Raw genomic sequence first — 15,622 nt, 5'->3', positions numbered from 1 at the left:
GGTCCGTGAATTTGGGCAGCAGGTCAAGAAGAGCGGAAATTACCTTAAGGATATCAGAGTTGCAGAGGTCAACTGGCTGATTGGGCAATAAGCCGCTAGAGAGGATGATGCGCCGAAGATTCGGATAAAGCGTCGATGAACCAATGACATGATAGACAATATTTGATTAGCTTTATAATAATTGTCTAGATCGAAGTAGGTTTTAATTGTGCAGGATTAACTATGATAGTGATCAAGGAATAAAGCAAAATGAAGTCCAAGAGTCAAAAACGAGATTTCGTTGGGAGTTCAAGAGTTCATTGGAAGTCTGGATATTCATCGGAAGTTCTACCAGAATTGATCGAGAAGTCTAGGAGCTTGCCAAAAAAGCTCGTCGAAACTCACCAAGAAGATTGTTGTGAAGTTTAGGAGCTTATCGAGAGTCCATTAGAACATTGCCGAGAGATCATCGGAAGTTCACCGAAAGATCGCCGAAAGAAACCTAGACTTACCGGACTTATTTAGCTTAGTGTATGCCTTAAAATTCATAGTTAGCACATAATTATGTTGGAATTAAGTCAATCCAATTAGGGACCAATTAGACCCATGTTTGGGCTGTGTTGGCCCAAGAGAAAAGGCCCAAACGGTGACCCAACAAGTAAAAACGTTATTACATAGTCTCCGAGACTATGTCAGGTGGTGGTATCACCCAAAAATAGTCTCCGAGAGACTGTCAGGCGATGGTATCGCTAGACTGGGTGGTGGTACCACCCAATGGTAGGGTGTCAGGTGGTGGTACTACTAGACTAGGCAGTGGTACCGCCCAGTGTTAGTGTTGCAGGCGGTAGTACCGCCAGTACCGCGAAAATCAGGGATGAGACATTTTTATGCTCCAAGTTTAAATCCACTTAAGGTCTATAAATACCTCTCTCGTCACTGGTTAATATATACAAGATTTGAGAGCAAAAAAGAAGAAAAATGTCATAGTAATCTTATGAGATCTCCTCTAAAAACTCCAAGTGTTAGTGTAGTTTAAGAGATGAGTAAGTAGGGGTTGTAAAGGTTCTCTCCTGAACCTGTCAAAAGGAGAATCGAGTTGTAAAAATGTAGTTGATCTTCACTCATTGAAAGAAGATCATTAGTAGATGTCGGTAGCCTCGACGGATGAGGAATCAATGGAGTCGATATGAGTCACGACTACCGAACCACTATAAAACGGTTTGCATTTATATTTGAGCAATTTATCTTTGTTGCAAACTACTTAACTTACCTACTACTTTCACTACCTTATGAAAACGCTTTCAAGTTAACATCTCTCCGAAACGATTTTCATCAAAATTGATTTTTAATGTATGAAGTTTTTTTAAACTGACACTTTTATCCACTACACTAATTCATCGCCCCCCCTCTTAGTGCCGACTCGATCATGACTTTTTTTTAAAATGATAGGAAGAGAGAAGGGGAGTCTAGTTCTCCTTGCAAATCGACATCACTACGATTTTTCAGATTCGAAGATAATGCCCCTACAGATCTGATTAAGTTCTTTCTAAATGACATCAAAAGATATGCATCATGATTTATTGTTATTTGATTTCAATTTTGATATTAAAGATTTTCGCATAACATATACCATATTATGATTTTATACTTACAAGGTACTCATTGTATTTGATTTTTTATATAATAAAATTTTTGATTTCTTCATAGATTATAGTCAAGAATGTCGAAAAGTATTTTATAAACTTCTTTTTATATTATTTATGTACTAATTTTAATAATTTTTCTATTGATTTCAAAGTCTTCTCTCCATTCCAATAAAAATGACACTTCTTTTGTTTTTTGTTTTTTTTTAATTTTGAGATTTATCAACTTAAAAGAGAGCACCATTAGGGTCTACAAGTTTATGTTTCATCGGGCAAGTTCGATTATTTTTTTCCTACCACCACAACCAATCGCTTTACCATATGAATAATATGTGATGCTGGCATATACGTGTAGGTCTTATTCATGCACCAACACTAGATTGGTAGCATTATTGATGTCCATTTCTTGTTTAAGGGCCAAGCATTGCTCTCTACAACCTGTAGTTGTCTCCTCCAATGTGGCTCAAGAAAGATGCAACCATGGACATGAGCAGATGCATTAATCATCGAATGTACCTCACCCCCCTCTCTAGAAACGTTGAAGCTTTGTGTCTAAACCGTATCTCCTAAACGTCAGAGTGGAAGACTTGGCTCAAAAGGAGTAGAGGAAAACAAAACCATGTTCTCATGATCAAGGTTTGGGCAAGAGCCTCATGGATTCAATTCTGTGAAGAGAGGAGGAATTTTTGTTGAACTGAACAAGAATCATAGATGCGAAAGGGCTAAGTAATGTCAACCCTTTATGTTAGGACATGAAAAACCCATCCCCCAAATATCTTGTACCAAGTAGATAAGATAGAGTTGTCGGCTTTTGGTTGTGTAAGATACTATTGTTTAAATAATAATAGATAGATCTAAACATTACAAGATAAAATAACTTTATCATAGTTTAAATAAACATCTTACGGCTATAAATAGAGGAGGTATAGTCCCAAATTGAGAGTAATTTACTCTTAGAGTCAAGTCAGAATTTTAGATCTTATAAGTATTTTAAAAAATTCCATAATTTTTTTTATCGTAGTTTTTTATTCATTTATGGTTTAAGATCTTAAGGTTAGTGGAGCTCTTAGAGTTGTTCTTCGTACATAATCCTTTCTTCTTCTTTTTTTATAAGGATCAAGAAAGGATACGACGAGAGAAGGTAAGGAATTAATTTTTTTAGGAGAGAAAGTATCCTTATGGTTTTGATTGGGGGAGGAAATCTACCTACGGACACTATTATCTCTATGGATTATATGATAAAAGAATAATAAATATAGAGTTTCAGTCAAATCGTTGACCCCATAGGGAAAGGAGAAGGACCCAAAGAAAAAGGAAAAAAATAAAAATAAAAATTTATATTTGTTTCTTCAAGTTATTTTCTCATCTTCCAATGCCATCCTCGTCGTAACCCTCTCTCTCTCTCTGGTGGGTCTATTACAAGCTTCTAAATCTTTATTTCTCTCTACTAGCTAGTCCTTGCTTCCTTCTCCTTCAAACCAACTTGAACTTAAAGAGTGTCTCATAGTATCGAGTGTTTCTTCATCTCTCATTTGCATATGTAGTCATTGATGTCTACGACCTCCATAAGTTCCAACACGTGCATCGAAGTCCGTGTTGGGTGTCTCGCCACAACTCCAAACACCTCATCCTTACAATAGTCGGTGCATTAGTATTTCTTTGTTTTCTAGATGAGTTCATAACTCAAAAAGTTCTTAAAGCTGATATTAGTAGTTTGACCCAAACATGGAACAAAGAATAGGACTCATCAGATCCCCGAGAAGAAGGAAGAGGACTCCTCCTGCTTCGGCTCCAACTGTCCTTCGCTCACGATAAAGCTACCACCGCCATGGCCTAAGAGGAGCTCCATCACACCAAGGTCGACGGCCTCCGCATGTTGGCCCTTTGTGAATTGCGTGTGTCCCAGATGACGCTAGAATTCAAAATTTTATTAGAGGAAAAAATGGGTTAATTATTCTTTAATAGTTAATAGTTGAATCTTGAATTCCATTTGTCATTTTAGAAATTAATTAATCAACTCCTCACTTGTTGGGCCAATTTTCAAGAAAAACCTACCTTTTTAGGCTTTTCTCCGGATCATTTATAGAATTTCAGAATAATATATTTTTTTATTATCAAATATCTAGAATATCTCTCATTATTTATTTATTTATTTATTTTTCTGTGGATCGATTTGTAAGGTGATCAGTCTAGTTATAATATTTTTATTTTCAGCAATACTTGAAAAATATTAGAATGTAGTAAAAACACTGAAAAACAATAAAATATATAAAGATCATAACATAGTATTTTTTTATTGCGTTATAATATTTTTCTTGCATTACTAAAAATACTGTAATGTGATAAAAAATATTTTTCTTCTGTATTATATTTTTATAGTATTACTGAAAAATATAATAATGTAATGTAAAAATATTGTAACTAAATCAATTGGTTATAAATGGAAAATGGATATATGATTGGTTATCAAATTAAGGGCAATCTAAATCTTAGATAAAAAAAGAATCCTTTTCCTAGAAAAAAGATAAAAAGATAGCTATTTCCATGAGTTCGTCTTATAAATGGATGAAGATCTCGGTTTCAATCTGTCAAAACAAAATGAGAATCAAATCTTGCTATTCGTAGCAAATTATAATTACTTCTAATAATCTATTCTAAACAAGTAGAAGGCAAATCGGTCAAAGTCAACTCAGCCTCACTCTTCGTTAGCTTGTAACGAAGAAAGAAAGGATGACCGTCGGATCAAATAAACTAAGTGCGTTGGATGTAGGTCATCTTTCTGCTATATTCGGCGGCGGACGGCTCCTTAAATAGCCACCTCCATCGATTTTTAGTGGTTTGGAAGAGGGTGGAGGGGGAGAGGGAGGGAGAAGTGGACAAGGCGAGATGGTGCAGCGATTAACGTATCGGAAGAGGCATAGCTACGCCACCAAATCGAACCAGACTAGGGTTGTCAAAACCCCAGGTAAATATCTCATCTTCGCCTCCCTCGTCTGCTTTATGGCTTGCCTGATCTTTTCCGGCTTCCGATTCTCTGCCGTTCCATTCGTTTTGTCTGATCTTGCTAATGGTGTTGATCTGGAAGCGCAGGCGGGAAGCTTGTGTATCAGTACACGAACAAGAGGGCGAGTGGGCCGAAATGTCCTGTGACTGGCAAGAGGATCCAGGGAGTATGTTTTTCCTTGCTTTGAACTCTGACGAAATTTATCTCTCAGGAGTGGCATATTTGTCCTTTTACTTCTGTTTCGCAATTGTTACTTGTTGTAGCATTGGATGATTTCTCGCTGTTCAAACGAGTTAAATGGACGAATGCAATTCATTTTGTTTGTTTTGTATTCAGTACAGTACCACTTGTAGGCATTCTAATTTACAACAGGAAGATGTTCTGGACTCCTGTTTAAATGGAAATGCCAATGTTCATTAGAATTTGGTATCTTCTTTACACATGATGTTGTTGATGTTCTTAGATGTGGCTTACAATTCAGAAGTTAGCCATATCTTTTTCCCAATACCTTGAAAAGAATGTTACTGTTTGTGCTTGCTTATAGTATTCTTGTTTCCTTTTGTTGCAAAATTCTTTTACGATTAAAAGAGACATGTTTCACTTCATTGCTAATCTATCTTGTCTTTTGGTCCAAATTTTGTCAAGCTTTTTTCTATAATTATGACATCATGAAAGCTTTCAAGTTGTTTTAGCATACCCCAAAGCTATCCCTGCTATTGAAGCCATTTATCTTTGATATCAATTCATTTGAGAGGGTTGACTGCTTATTGTAGACGCTGATCCTAACAGCAACAAGGCCACGCGACCCAACTATTTGGGGTTGGCTACATTGGTCTTTTCCTATGATTTAGTGATAATGGTAGTGATCCATGTTCGTAAAGATTTGACAAAGCTATCTAATGCAACTCTCCTCCTTTATATTTCTTTTGACCAGGAATGAAAAGGGATAACCAAGTCATGTATGCCGCAAGTTTTCATTTAATCATCCAAAAAAATGACTGAAAGCCCTAGATAAAATTTTTATTTATAGGTTTTGAGCCCTTTCACTTTAGAGAAAAGAAGTAAGAACAAACAGTACAAATATACTATTATTATCTTTTACTAGCTATTTGATTTGAATTGTAGCCTGTTTTTGATGATTTTGATAAACTTCTAGCTTTCAGACTTCCAGTTTCTTTTTGTTATCCTGCAAGTATCTTCCATTCTGTTCTTTCCCTTCATACCTGGTCTCAAAATCTGTATCAACATTATTTGTTGTATATGTCGGGCTATTAATTGACTTGAATTTACAGTCTGTATGGTGCATGTGCACTGGTGGGAAAATTATGTGCCAGGCCACCCTTTGTAGGACTCTTGATGGATGTCCATTGCGCTATGACAAACTTTAATCAGCTGGAGATTTATATTAAACCTGGATCTCAAACAGATGTGACCTAAGTTTAAACCCCGACCAAAAAGGACACCTAGACCTGTTTAATCTCAAGTAAAAGGTGACTGAGCTTGGACTTCTACAGAAATAGAACTGTTTACAACTCAGATTAGTAATGACTTCAGACCAAGCTAAAACAGGCCAGGCTTGATGAATTCATATACCTATTTAATATTACAGAATATTGCTCTGAAAATAGGAAAATGGGACAAAAAGTCAATCTAAACTTAACATGTCTATTTAAAATATTAAAAGAGTCAATCAGAATCTTTTAGACAAATCAACACTTGGAATGTGCAAAGTATCAATAATGCCCTTGTAGTAGGATGACACAAGGTGAGTAGGATTTTTTGTGGAGCGGAAAATGTGAAATGCCGGGTGCTCTGGCTTTCGACTGATATGTTACCTCATGTATGCTGCTAATATTTAACTAATTGGAAGCTGTGAAGATGCATCACTAATTAGCAGCAGAGTTCTTATCATTTACTCATTTATCGAGTTAAATTTTGTAAAATCAATAGGATATTTGTTTCAAATAAATAAGGTATTTCCGTACCATGGTATATGTTAGCTGCACAATTAATCAGTTATTTTAGCCCATCATTGACAAAGGTCTTTTTAGCGTATGTAGTTGCAACAGTTAGCAAACAGCGGCTTAAGCCTGTTTATTGTAATTAAGTGACATTAAATTTTTAGTTTTGTTTCTGATTCCCTTGTGACCACTTTTATTTTGTTGTAATCTGTGCTTTCCTGCAATCTCAATGAACTTTGTTTTGACTATAATGTGAACAAATGTTGTGACTTTGCTTGATTGCGATCTGTTGAGTTAGTGTGAATCTGTGGCAAAAAGGAAAAAGCTAGTAACTTACATAATGTTGCTTTTCTTTATTTGACGTTTGTTTCGTGCTCTCAGATACCACATCTAAGACCTGCTCAGTACAAGAGGTCTAGGTTGTCCAGAAACAGGAGGACAGTGAACCGTGCTTATGGTGGAGTCTTATCTGGAAGTGCTGTAAGAGAAAGGTTAGCAATAAATGCTTTTGAATATCATGATTCCTGGTTTTTATCTCCCCATTTTTGTCAAAATTGCTCTTATCTTGACATTACTTCTTCTGGTTTTGTAGGATTATCCGAGCTTTTCTGGTTGAAGAGCAGAAGATTGTCAAGAAAGTTCTGAAGATCCAGAAGGCTAAAGAAAAACAAGCCTCAAAGAGCTAGACACTGAATAAATGAGCCAATTAATGCTTCGAGTTTCTATTACCGAGGAGGAAATCTACACACGATGAAGATTAATGCTGAGAGCTTCAATATAACAGTTGAATCTTAGAGGCAGGCTCTGGATTTATTTAACACAAATTCCCAGTCACGAATCCCCCTTCAAGTCGTTCATTGTTTGTTATGCTCGAACCATCTTTTTCATGCATGTATTGTCAGCTGGCAATATCTTTGTGAAGTAACTATTGTGCTTTTGTAGGATTGTTACTACTGCAAAATTATGGCAATCTTTAAAGCAGATTTCAAAGATTTCTTAAAGCTCCTTGTAACGACTAAATTTTATCTTTGGTTGGGAGGCAGCACTTGAAAGTGACAACTACATGATATCGAAGCCGATGTGTTGGTTAGCGTATGGGCATATAATATCCATCGATGTAGTGGCACTAATATTACGTCTTATAAGGTAAGTCCTCTAATAAAAGGTGAAATTACATACAACTGAAGAAGTCGATGCGAAGGTACAAGAAAAAGCTAGCATTCATTTCCGTGCGTTGGCGCAGCAATATTCTGCTGCTGATGCCGTAACCTATGACTTCATTACTTGGTTCTAACAAAAATAAATCTCGGAACAAGCTTAAAGCCTACATTAACCAAATTAAATGCTACTGTTGTGGCTCTTGTGGGGGAGAAGCAGGTGAATCTGGTGCTAATGTCAAGTGCAAGCTCCTTTATTGGCCAGACTGCAGATTGAATGATACTTGAGTTGCTGCTAAGGCAGCTGCCTCCTGAGAATATGAATAGAAAATAACACGTCAGATGCATATATAGATAATAACAAAAGAATGATAACAGATGACATATAACACATAATCCCATATTTCACTAGTTTTACCGAGGAAAATATACTATAGACAATTTACAAACTTCCTATATGTGTATCAATTGTTGATTTAAATCAATAACAAATCCTTGTCACAGTTAACAGCACAGCACAATGAAACAAGCATGTAGCACCCAAAGAAATAAGCAGTATATCAATGCAGTCTTCCAAGTGTAGTTTGGTTTCAGGGAGTTGATTCTGTGTTGCTTGACCACCTGATTCTAAGACCATTAAGATTGACTTCTTTGAGAAACCCTGACAGATTCCTCTGGGTCACATGTAAAGTCCATTATCAACTTATTTTGGAGCAAAACCAAATTTATGGATACAAATTCAGTTACTGCTAACAGATCCAAGTCTTAAACCATCAGGGATCCGGTTGATCTAGATTGTCTTGATTCAAATCTTGTCCATGTGTATCTCACCAATTTGGTTCGATTAGCAAGTGCAGCTTCATCTAGTGTGGCAATGAAATGATAAGCAGGAACTTCAGGGTCACAGTGACCACCATATTTCTTATTGCTTACAAAAGAATAATCATAGAAAATGAAAAGGACTCCAGAATTCACTTTTTCTGGTCTTTTAAATTCTATAACTCTAATAGTGGCAACTGAGAAGAAAATCAAATCATATACCATATATGTTTATAAATGCGACTGCATTTTAAAATTCTTAAAGGATGCTTACCTGTCTTTGCCTCCATTGTTGCAAGATACTTATGATCCATACCATGACGTAACATGGCAAAAGAATTCCAACTACCCGTAGCAAAAAAAGCTGAAAATAACCAATTAAACATTTGAGTCTTGGAACATGCTAGAGCTTAAAAAAGGTACTGCTTTTTATTTTTCACTTACTGAAAAGTATGTCGAAGCATCATCATCATAATCATCATCTCCATCAGAATTAGTAATGATTAATGCATGCCTCAACAACAAAATAGTCATCAACTACAAAATTTCAGAAGAACATTAGGTTCACAAGCAGACAAGCAGAACACTCACGCTTATGGATAGTTTTGAACACCAATAATTTGTAATTCAAGCCAACTGAGAGATTAGATGTTAGTATGAGCTCATAAAAGATCTGCACAGGCATCAGATGACTGATGGAAGTAATCTCAAAAGAAGTAAACAATAATGTAAAATGAAATTTAAAAAAACTGATGCAAAGATCAATACGACAAAAGCATGGTTTGACCAAAAGTTAATTTCTGATCAACAATGAAGATTCAAGTCCTCTCTAGAGAATGAAATTTCAATGCTAGTGACCAACTCATTAAGTGGCTATTGAGATTAAAAACTTGAAAATTTAATGGACTATAATAACAGATCATTATTAGAAATTAATCAAAACAGGTCCCATCCTACACTATATATTTTTGGCAGAACATATATAATTTTGTGAAAGTTACCTATGGAACAAATATAGTTTACATTTACAGAATAATTGACAAAAAGGTTATATAAGATAGCCATAAATGTATTTTCAATTGAAAGCCTAAATTTTACAATGTAGTCATTAAACAAGTAAAGCAACAGATGCTTAATATGCTATACATGATAAGGGCATACTATAAGAGCAGCAGAGCGGAAACAAGCAGCACCGCTAGAATCTGTAGCCAACTCAGCATATTCAGCTTCAACTAAGTGGCCCCGTGATGTTGTCGTTGCCAGTACTCGAGGGTCATGCAAATTCAATTGCGAACCTGTAATGACCCAACTGCTGCCGCAGTTCAAACAAAAAGGAAAATAACAATCCGAATAAGGAATTTGGACATAATAAACAATTCCTTGCCAGAATTTAGGTCTTGGCCAATGGATCAAATTACAAGCATGACATACTTGACATTGATCATGGTCTCATCCGAATGGACTTGTGGTGGAGCAATGTACCCAGGCTTATATTGCTGCAATCACAGGAAGGACCAAGCATCAACATACATATCAGGTATACAAAAGACAAAAGAATGAAAGCATACAAGGATCTCATCAGTACGCGTCTAGGGGTGGTCAATGTACATAGCCTTACGGCCTTACCCTCACAAGCAAGAAGAGGTTATTTTAAGAGTCAAATCTCAGATCACCTAGAAGAACCTTAATGTGACACCAGATATGGGAGTATATCATTCTAGTCAAATCAGATCATCACTTAACATCAGAAACTTGAGATATATCTGCATGCCCAAGATGAAATAAGGACCTGAATAAATGTTATATACAAATCAACCTCTAGTTCACAATACAAAAAATGTCTGGGGGCAGGATGTAGTTTTAAGTGGTCTTTGTACTGGAAACAACTAAAGGTGAACCGATTCACCACATTTCACAATCCAAATCCAGGTGACTTGACTTTCTTTTCAGCTTAAGCCTTTCTCAGTTTTCCCTTCGGCTTTGGCCCTTCCTTATATTAGAACACATCCCATTTCAACTCAGCCTATACCAGCTGAAGGCCAGGAAAAAAGAACAGGACAGAGCAAGTTGTCTTTATAATGTTTGGAAATAGCATGTAAATAACTCAATCACTTTGTAAATCCTGTTGTTCTCTTTGATGACTTTATACAAGTTTTCATCAGTTTGTTTCATAAAATTATTAAGCCCGCAGAAACACAGCTTATGTTGCTTGTAAAATTCTATCACAAACATGAAACATACAAAGGCCCCTTTCTAATGAATACCTAAGCATGTTAAAGAAAGAAAAGAAAAACCTTTTGTACTTTTGGTCCAAGAGACACAAAATAACATCCATAAACTACAACCAGAAATGTGACATACCTCACGGCAGATCTCACAGGTTATATCACCCTTCTCGCTGCACCAACGCTGAACACATGCCCTATGAGCATACTGCACATAGCAAAATTCCAAGTGAGAACAAACTTAGAAATAAACAAAACAGCAAAAAACTTAAGAAAAGAAAATAATACTCCAAGAAAGCAAGTATAATCATCAGCTATATTATCTACAGAAGTAATCTAAATAAAGAGCTAGATTTGTCCATAGCTACTTGAGTCAATCCTTTGATATTTGCATCAGATTCTTCCAAAAATCAAACAGTTCCCATGATGTAAAACAAGGATGCAGTCAACTATTAAATCTCAAATTATCTCACAATATTAACAATGAGATGTCAAAATTATAATATAGGAAAGAACATATATCCAAAAAGATTATGGAGTTTCTTTAATCTATCATACCAAATTAGGATAGCCAGACTTTCCTGACTCAGTCTGAAGCAATACAAACTCGAAGCTTCTTTGATGAAAAACAATGCACAAACATGAAAAAGAAAAAAAGAAAGACACTTGTACAGAGTCTCTGAGATTCCAGCAGACTGGGACGAATTAAAAGCAAGCCATCTGCAGTAAGGCCAGAAGTCATCCCACAGTTGTCCTTACTTTTATCTTTCTCCTTAAGTACAACAATTCTATATCTATCCTCAGGCAATCATCATTATCTGTGTTCTGCTAGTTAAAGTACTTTGTTCAGAGGCCCTCCACTAAAAAAAAAAAACCCTGATTTAGAACAGAACAAAACGTCAGACATAACAAGCCTTGTGTTTTAAACTGAACAAGAACCAGCAAGGCTACTAGTACGAAACAGAGGTCGAGAAAGATCAACATCACCGCTGTGTACTGTGGACTATAATAATGGACTTCTAAAACATGTTAGGAAAAGAAACTCTACTCAAACAAATCAAACAAGTCTACATTATAAACAATCATATTTACTATGAATGAAGTAGAAAGCAACTAGTAAAACAATAGCCATAAAAACTAACATACAAAATAAACCAACTAATTACCATAAGGTATCAACTAGACTTAAATGACTTGATTACAGGTGAATTAAATAAATTTGCCTGCACATTTCTATATTCAATAAAGGAGAAGTTCATAACCTATTCACAACATGAAACAATTACAAAACTAGAAGTAATTCCACCCTCCTCAAGCAACATATCAGAATTAGTCATCATGCCAAAGCATATAACACATCTAGGATAAACGCAAAGGAAGTCAGCTAACAGAACATGGAGAAGACTTTAAAGAAGCAAATTCCCACAACAGAAAAACTTTGCCTCATTACCATGATTTATCCAATTACATCAGCCATCTTAGAATAAACACAAAGCAAGTCAGCTAACAGAACTTTGAAATAGAGTTCAAAGACATAAATTCCCAGAGTAGTGAAATCTTTGACTCATTACCCAAGATTTATCCAATTATATCAGGCATCTTAACAAACATGTAAAAAATTTGAAGAACATAGAGTCCCACGTAATTCAAATGCATAAAGTTGGTTTCTGAAGAACCAGTATGATTGAGCATTAAGATGCCAGCTCGTGTCTCCAGAACAGCCAGGAACTTATGCTAACAAGGCAAAGTTGTCGAAATGTGCAGAGACCTTCAGGCTGCCGCTGCAAGCACAAGGGGCCTCCAAGTTTTTTATGTGGTCCTCCTCTTGGCATATGCGACAATCTACCATCTGAATTAACGGATCATATTCCTCTCCAACCGTGCTTTCCTCCTTCCCTTTCTGGTCGTTGCAAGAGCTGGCAATCGAAGTAGACGGATGCGTATGTGCAAAACAATAGGCAGCTTCCGCAAAGGACATCGAACCATCTACCCCTGTTGTCGTGCCAATGGTTTGGGGTGTTAACAACCGGTTGACGTGCAACACCACATGATCCCCCATCTTCTTCCTTCGTCTTAACCACAAAAGATTTCCTACTTGAATCCTCCTGCAAACCAATAGTAAACACCTCAAATCTGCACTCCCCTTCAACGGCTTCTGATCGGCCGAAGGCCAGTATGACATAGAAACCCTAATCAACATAAAAAAACATGGAAACCTTATACCAAAAACTGATCAAATCAAATAAATTCCTTAACGCGAAGAAAAAGAAAGAAGAAACGATTAAATTGCGAAAAAAGAGAAGTTCAAGTCTTCAGGAATACAAATCCAGAAACACAAATTTCAGACCCCACAAAAGCTACACCAAATTGCGCCGCTCTTTCGCCAGAATCCAGAACTTCCACGAAGGAAATCAAAACAGAACAACAAAATAACGAAAGAAAAGAAGGGATAGATGGCCATACCGCGGGAGTGGAAGGGAGACGAAGGAAGAACGCCTCGACCTCGGTCTCGGCTGTATGGAGACGACCGAGTGAGTGATTCGTGTTTGGTCATGTCGATATATAGAAAGGGGGTTTTACATATATAGATAGTTATTTGTGTTTGGATATATACAGACTGGGGTTTGTCATAAAAGTAGTTTTTTATGCCCTTTAAAATTTTGCTATGACACATATAACCCTTTAAGTATTAGAATTTCGCTAACCATGTCGTTAATCTGCATTCGGAAATTAAATCTCGAACACCTCTAGTTGTGATATCTAAAATAATACATTAATAATATTCTTTTAATGTTATTTCCACAATTAATTTTTAAATGACTAGTATGAATTAAAGTTTCAAGTGACAGCTAAAAAAAAAGAAGATCATTTAACAAAGATTAACTAGTTATTGTGGATTTTAGTATTCTAGATGGATATTATTTATGCATGTGCTAAAGTTAAATTTAAAAGGATAAATAGAAAACTAACAGTTTAGAGGGATATATAAGCAATTCTCCAACAACATAGGGCGGGACTTTTTATTTGTTGATGAGAGGGACGTGACGGTGGACTTTTAACGGTGAGTACGTGGTGCTCAAGATTCCTAATGATGCCTTGTAGACCGGGGAACGGCTCTGACCCACCTACACCAGAGGAGGAGGGCCGGCGTTGACGGCGGTAAGTTCCAGTCGTCGGAAGCAACGATGCTTTCGTCGGGTATTGGATAAAAGATTGTACTGGGAATAACCATCGAAAAATCTCATATTTTTAGTGTTTTCGGAAGATACCTCTTTTTACAACGTTATCTTTTCATTATATTCTGAATACTCGTGATATAATATAACTGTAGCTTCCCTTTCGATGGACTGATTCTTAAACTAAGCTGATCGATCGATTTTGGATTAGTATATAGAGTGAAGCGGATTCAATTCTTAAATTATAGTGTTCTTGAATATGTTTTACAATAAGTCTATTCAAGAACATTATAACTATCATGAAAGCCCCCTTATATATTTATTTTTATTTCTAAATAATAATTTTTATATTAATTGGTTTCTCTTATATTTTAAGTTTGTTTATTTCGGTTATAATATTTTTTTAATAATTCATATTTTGATGAAGACACCAAAATACTATATAAGTCTATTAAAAAATACGATAACTAAGATAAATAACTCAAAATCTAGTAGATACTAGCTCATCTACAAATATAAGATTTAAAATAATTTTTATGATTTAAAAATAAGAATAATTTAAATAAAAAAACTTATATATATATATATATATATATATATATATATATATATATATTTATTTAAATAGGGTTATGGTTGTGATTCCTTATGTGGCTTGGGAATAGGCACAACTAGGTTTGATCCCGATTATATAAGGTTATCCATAGGGTTACTCAGGAGGAAAGCTTCATGGAGAAGGGATGAGGGGTTGTGATCGTCGTTTCCTAGGGTATTCTCCAACGAATCTGCAAGAGGCTTCTAGTCTTGAATTCCTGCACAATAGGTCAATGTTGGAGAGGGGAGTTCCAGCTTGACCCCTCTGAAGCTTAGATCAGATTTTGTGGATCATGAATTATGTCCCTTAGCATCTACCCGAAGGTGGGTTTTATACATTTCGTAGGGAGTTGACTCCTCCTATGCTTGTTGGCATTTGCCAATATTTTCAACGAGCAGTTTGTCATTCTGGGGCCATCCTTTCGAGCTCGTGCCTTGCGGGGTTATATCCTCACTAGCAAGCATCACTTGATTTCGGATGACGCGGATTTGTAGTATGTTGCTTCGAACTTGTAGTGTGGCATCGCTTTTGAGTCAGACTATGTCGCTTCAAGACGCAACTATTTCTAGGTTTATTTGTGTTGTTTCGCACTGCTTTGAGATATGTGCACTATTTTAACTAGAGTGACACCATGTTGTTAGGATCAAGAGCACTAAGAGGGGGGGGGGTGAATTAGTGCAGCGAAAAACTTTCGACGATTAAAACTGCATTCGTACGTTGAAATCCGATTCCAACGTAAAAGTCGTTTCATGCAAATAATAACTTTGAAAGCTTACGGAAACATATTTGAAGTAAAGTAAGGAAGGCAGTTTGCAGTTAAGATAAATAGCACAAAGGAAATGTAAACCAGATTTTAGAGTGGTTCGGTCAAACATAACCTACATCCACTTTCGGCTTCCTCCTCCGACGAGGTCACCGGCATCTATTAGAGGCCTTCTTTCAATAGGCGAAGGTCAACCACACTTTTATAGTTTCACTCCTTTTGACGAGCTTAGGAGACAACCCTTATAGAATTTTCACTCCTCTCTTGAATGATCAAAACTTTGGAAGAAAAGAGGGAGGA

The 15,622-nt window shown here is 36.2% G+C and overlaps 2 protein-coding genes across 2 annotated transcripts; one reads left to right on the top strand and one right to left on the bottom strand.

The window, feature by feature from the left end:
* The first annotated feature begins 4,429 nt into the window (after nucleotides 1–4,429).
* On the top strand, nucleotides 4,430–7,579 carry LOC135619394 (large ribosomal subunit protein eL34-like). Its single transcript, XM_065121366.1, has 4 exons — nucleotides 4,430–4,587; nucleotides 4,713–4,792; nucleotides 6,969–7,078; nucleotides 7,180–7,579. The coding sequence occupies exons 1-4, from the start codon at nucleotides 4,509–4,511 to the stop codon at nucleotides 7,271–7,273; spliced, it is 363 nt and encodes a 120-aa protein (XP_064977438.1). The 5' UTR covers nucleotides 4,430–4,508; the 3' UTR covers nucleotides 7,274–7,579.
* Nucleotides 7,580–7,719: 140 nt separating this feature from the next.
* On the bottom strand, nucleotides 7,720–13,362 carry LOC135582122 (uncharacterized). The gene is made up of 8 exons (XM_018821172.2): nucleotides 13,252–13,362; nucleotides 12,557–12,977; nucleotides 10,925–10,996; nucleotides 9,995–10,059; nucleotides 9,725–9,875; nucleotides 9,008–9,100; nucleotides 8,838–8,927; nucleotides 7,720–8,055 (listed from the first exon to the last, which is right to left on the bottom strand). The coding sequence occupies exons 2-8, from the start codon at nucleotides 12,968–12,970 to the stop codon at nucleotides 7,999–8,001; spliced, it is 942 nt and encodes a 313-aa protein (XP_018676717.2). The 5' UTR covers nucleotides 12,971–12,977; nucleotides 13,252–13,362; the 3' UTR covers nucleotides 7,720–7,998.
* Between the last annotated feature and the right edge of the window lie 2,260 nt (nucleotides 13,363–15,622).

Source organism: Musa acuminata, chromosome BXJ2-8 (genome assembly GCF_036884655.1).
Source record: "Musa acuminata AAA Group cultivar baxijiao chromosome BXJ2-8, Cavendish_Baxijiao_AAA, whole genome shotgun sequence".
In the NCBI taxonomy this organism is placed as follows: Eukaryota; Viridiplantae; Streptophyta; class Magnoliopsida; order Zingiberales; family Musaceae; genus Musa; species Musa acuminata.
This window is presented reverse-complemented; position numbering and strand designations above follow the sequence as displayed.

What these genes read in the sequence shown, in the direction of transcription:
- LOC135619394 (XM_065121366.1), top strand. Translation starts at nt 4,509, where the DNA reads ATGGTGCAGCGATTAACGTATCGGAAGAGGCATAGCTACGCCACCAAA. An exon ending in CTGGCAAGAGGATCCAGGGA is followed by an intron (nt 4,793 to 6,968) that starts GTATGTTTTTCC and finishes TCGTGCTCTCAG; the next exon opens with ATACCACATCTAAGACCTGC. An exon ending in GGAAGTGCTGTAAGAGAAAG is followed by an intron (nt 7,079 to 7,179) that starts GTTAGCAATAAA and finishes CTGGTTTTGTAG; the next exon opens with GATTATCCGAGCTTTTCTGG.
- LOC135582122 (XM_018821172.2), bottom strand. Translation starts at nt 12,970, where the DNA reads ATGTCATACTGGCCTTCGGCCGATCAGAAGCCGTTGAAGGGGAGTGCA. An exon ending in TCCGCTCTGCTGCTCTTATA is followed by an intron (nt 9,101 to 9,724) that starts GTATGCCCTTAT and finishes GAAATTTTGTAG; the next exon opens with TTGATGACTATTTTGTTGTT. An exon ending in AACAATGGAGGCAAAGACAG is followed by an intron (nt 8,056 to 8,837) that starts GTAAGCATCCTT and finishes TCATATTCTCAG; the next exon opens with GAGGCAGCTGCCTTAGCAGC.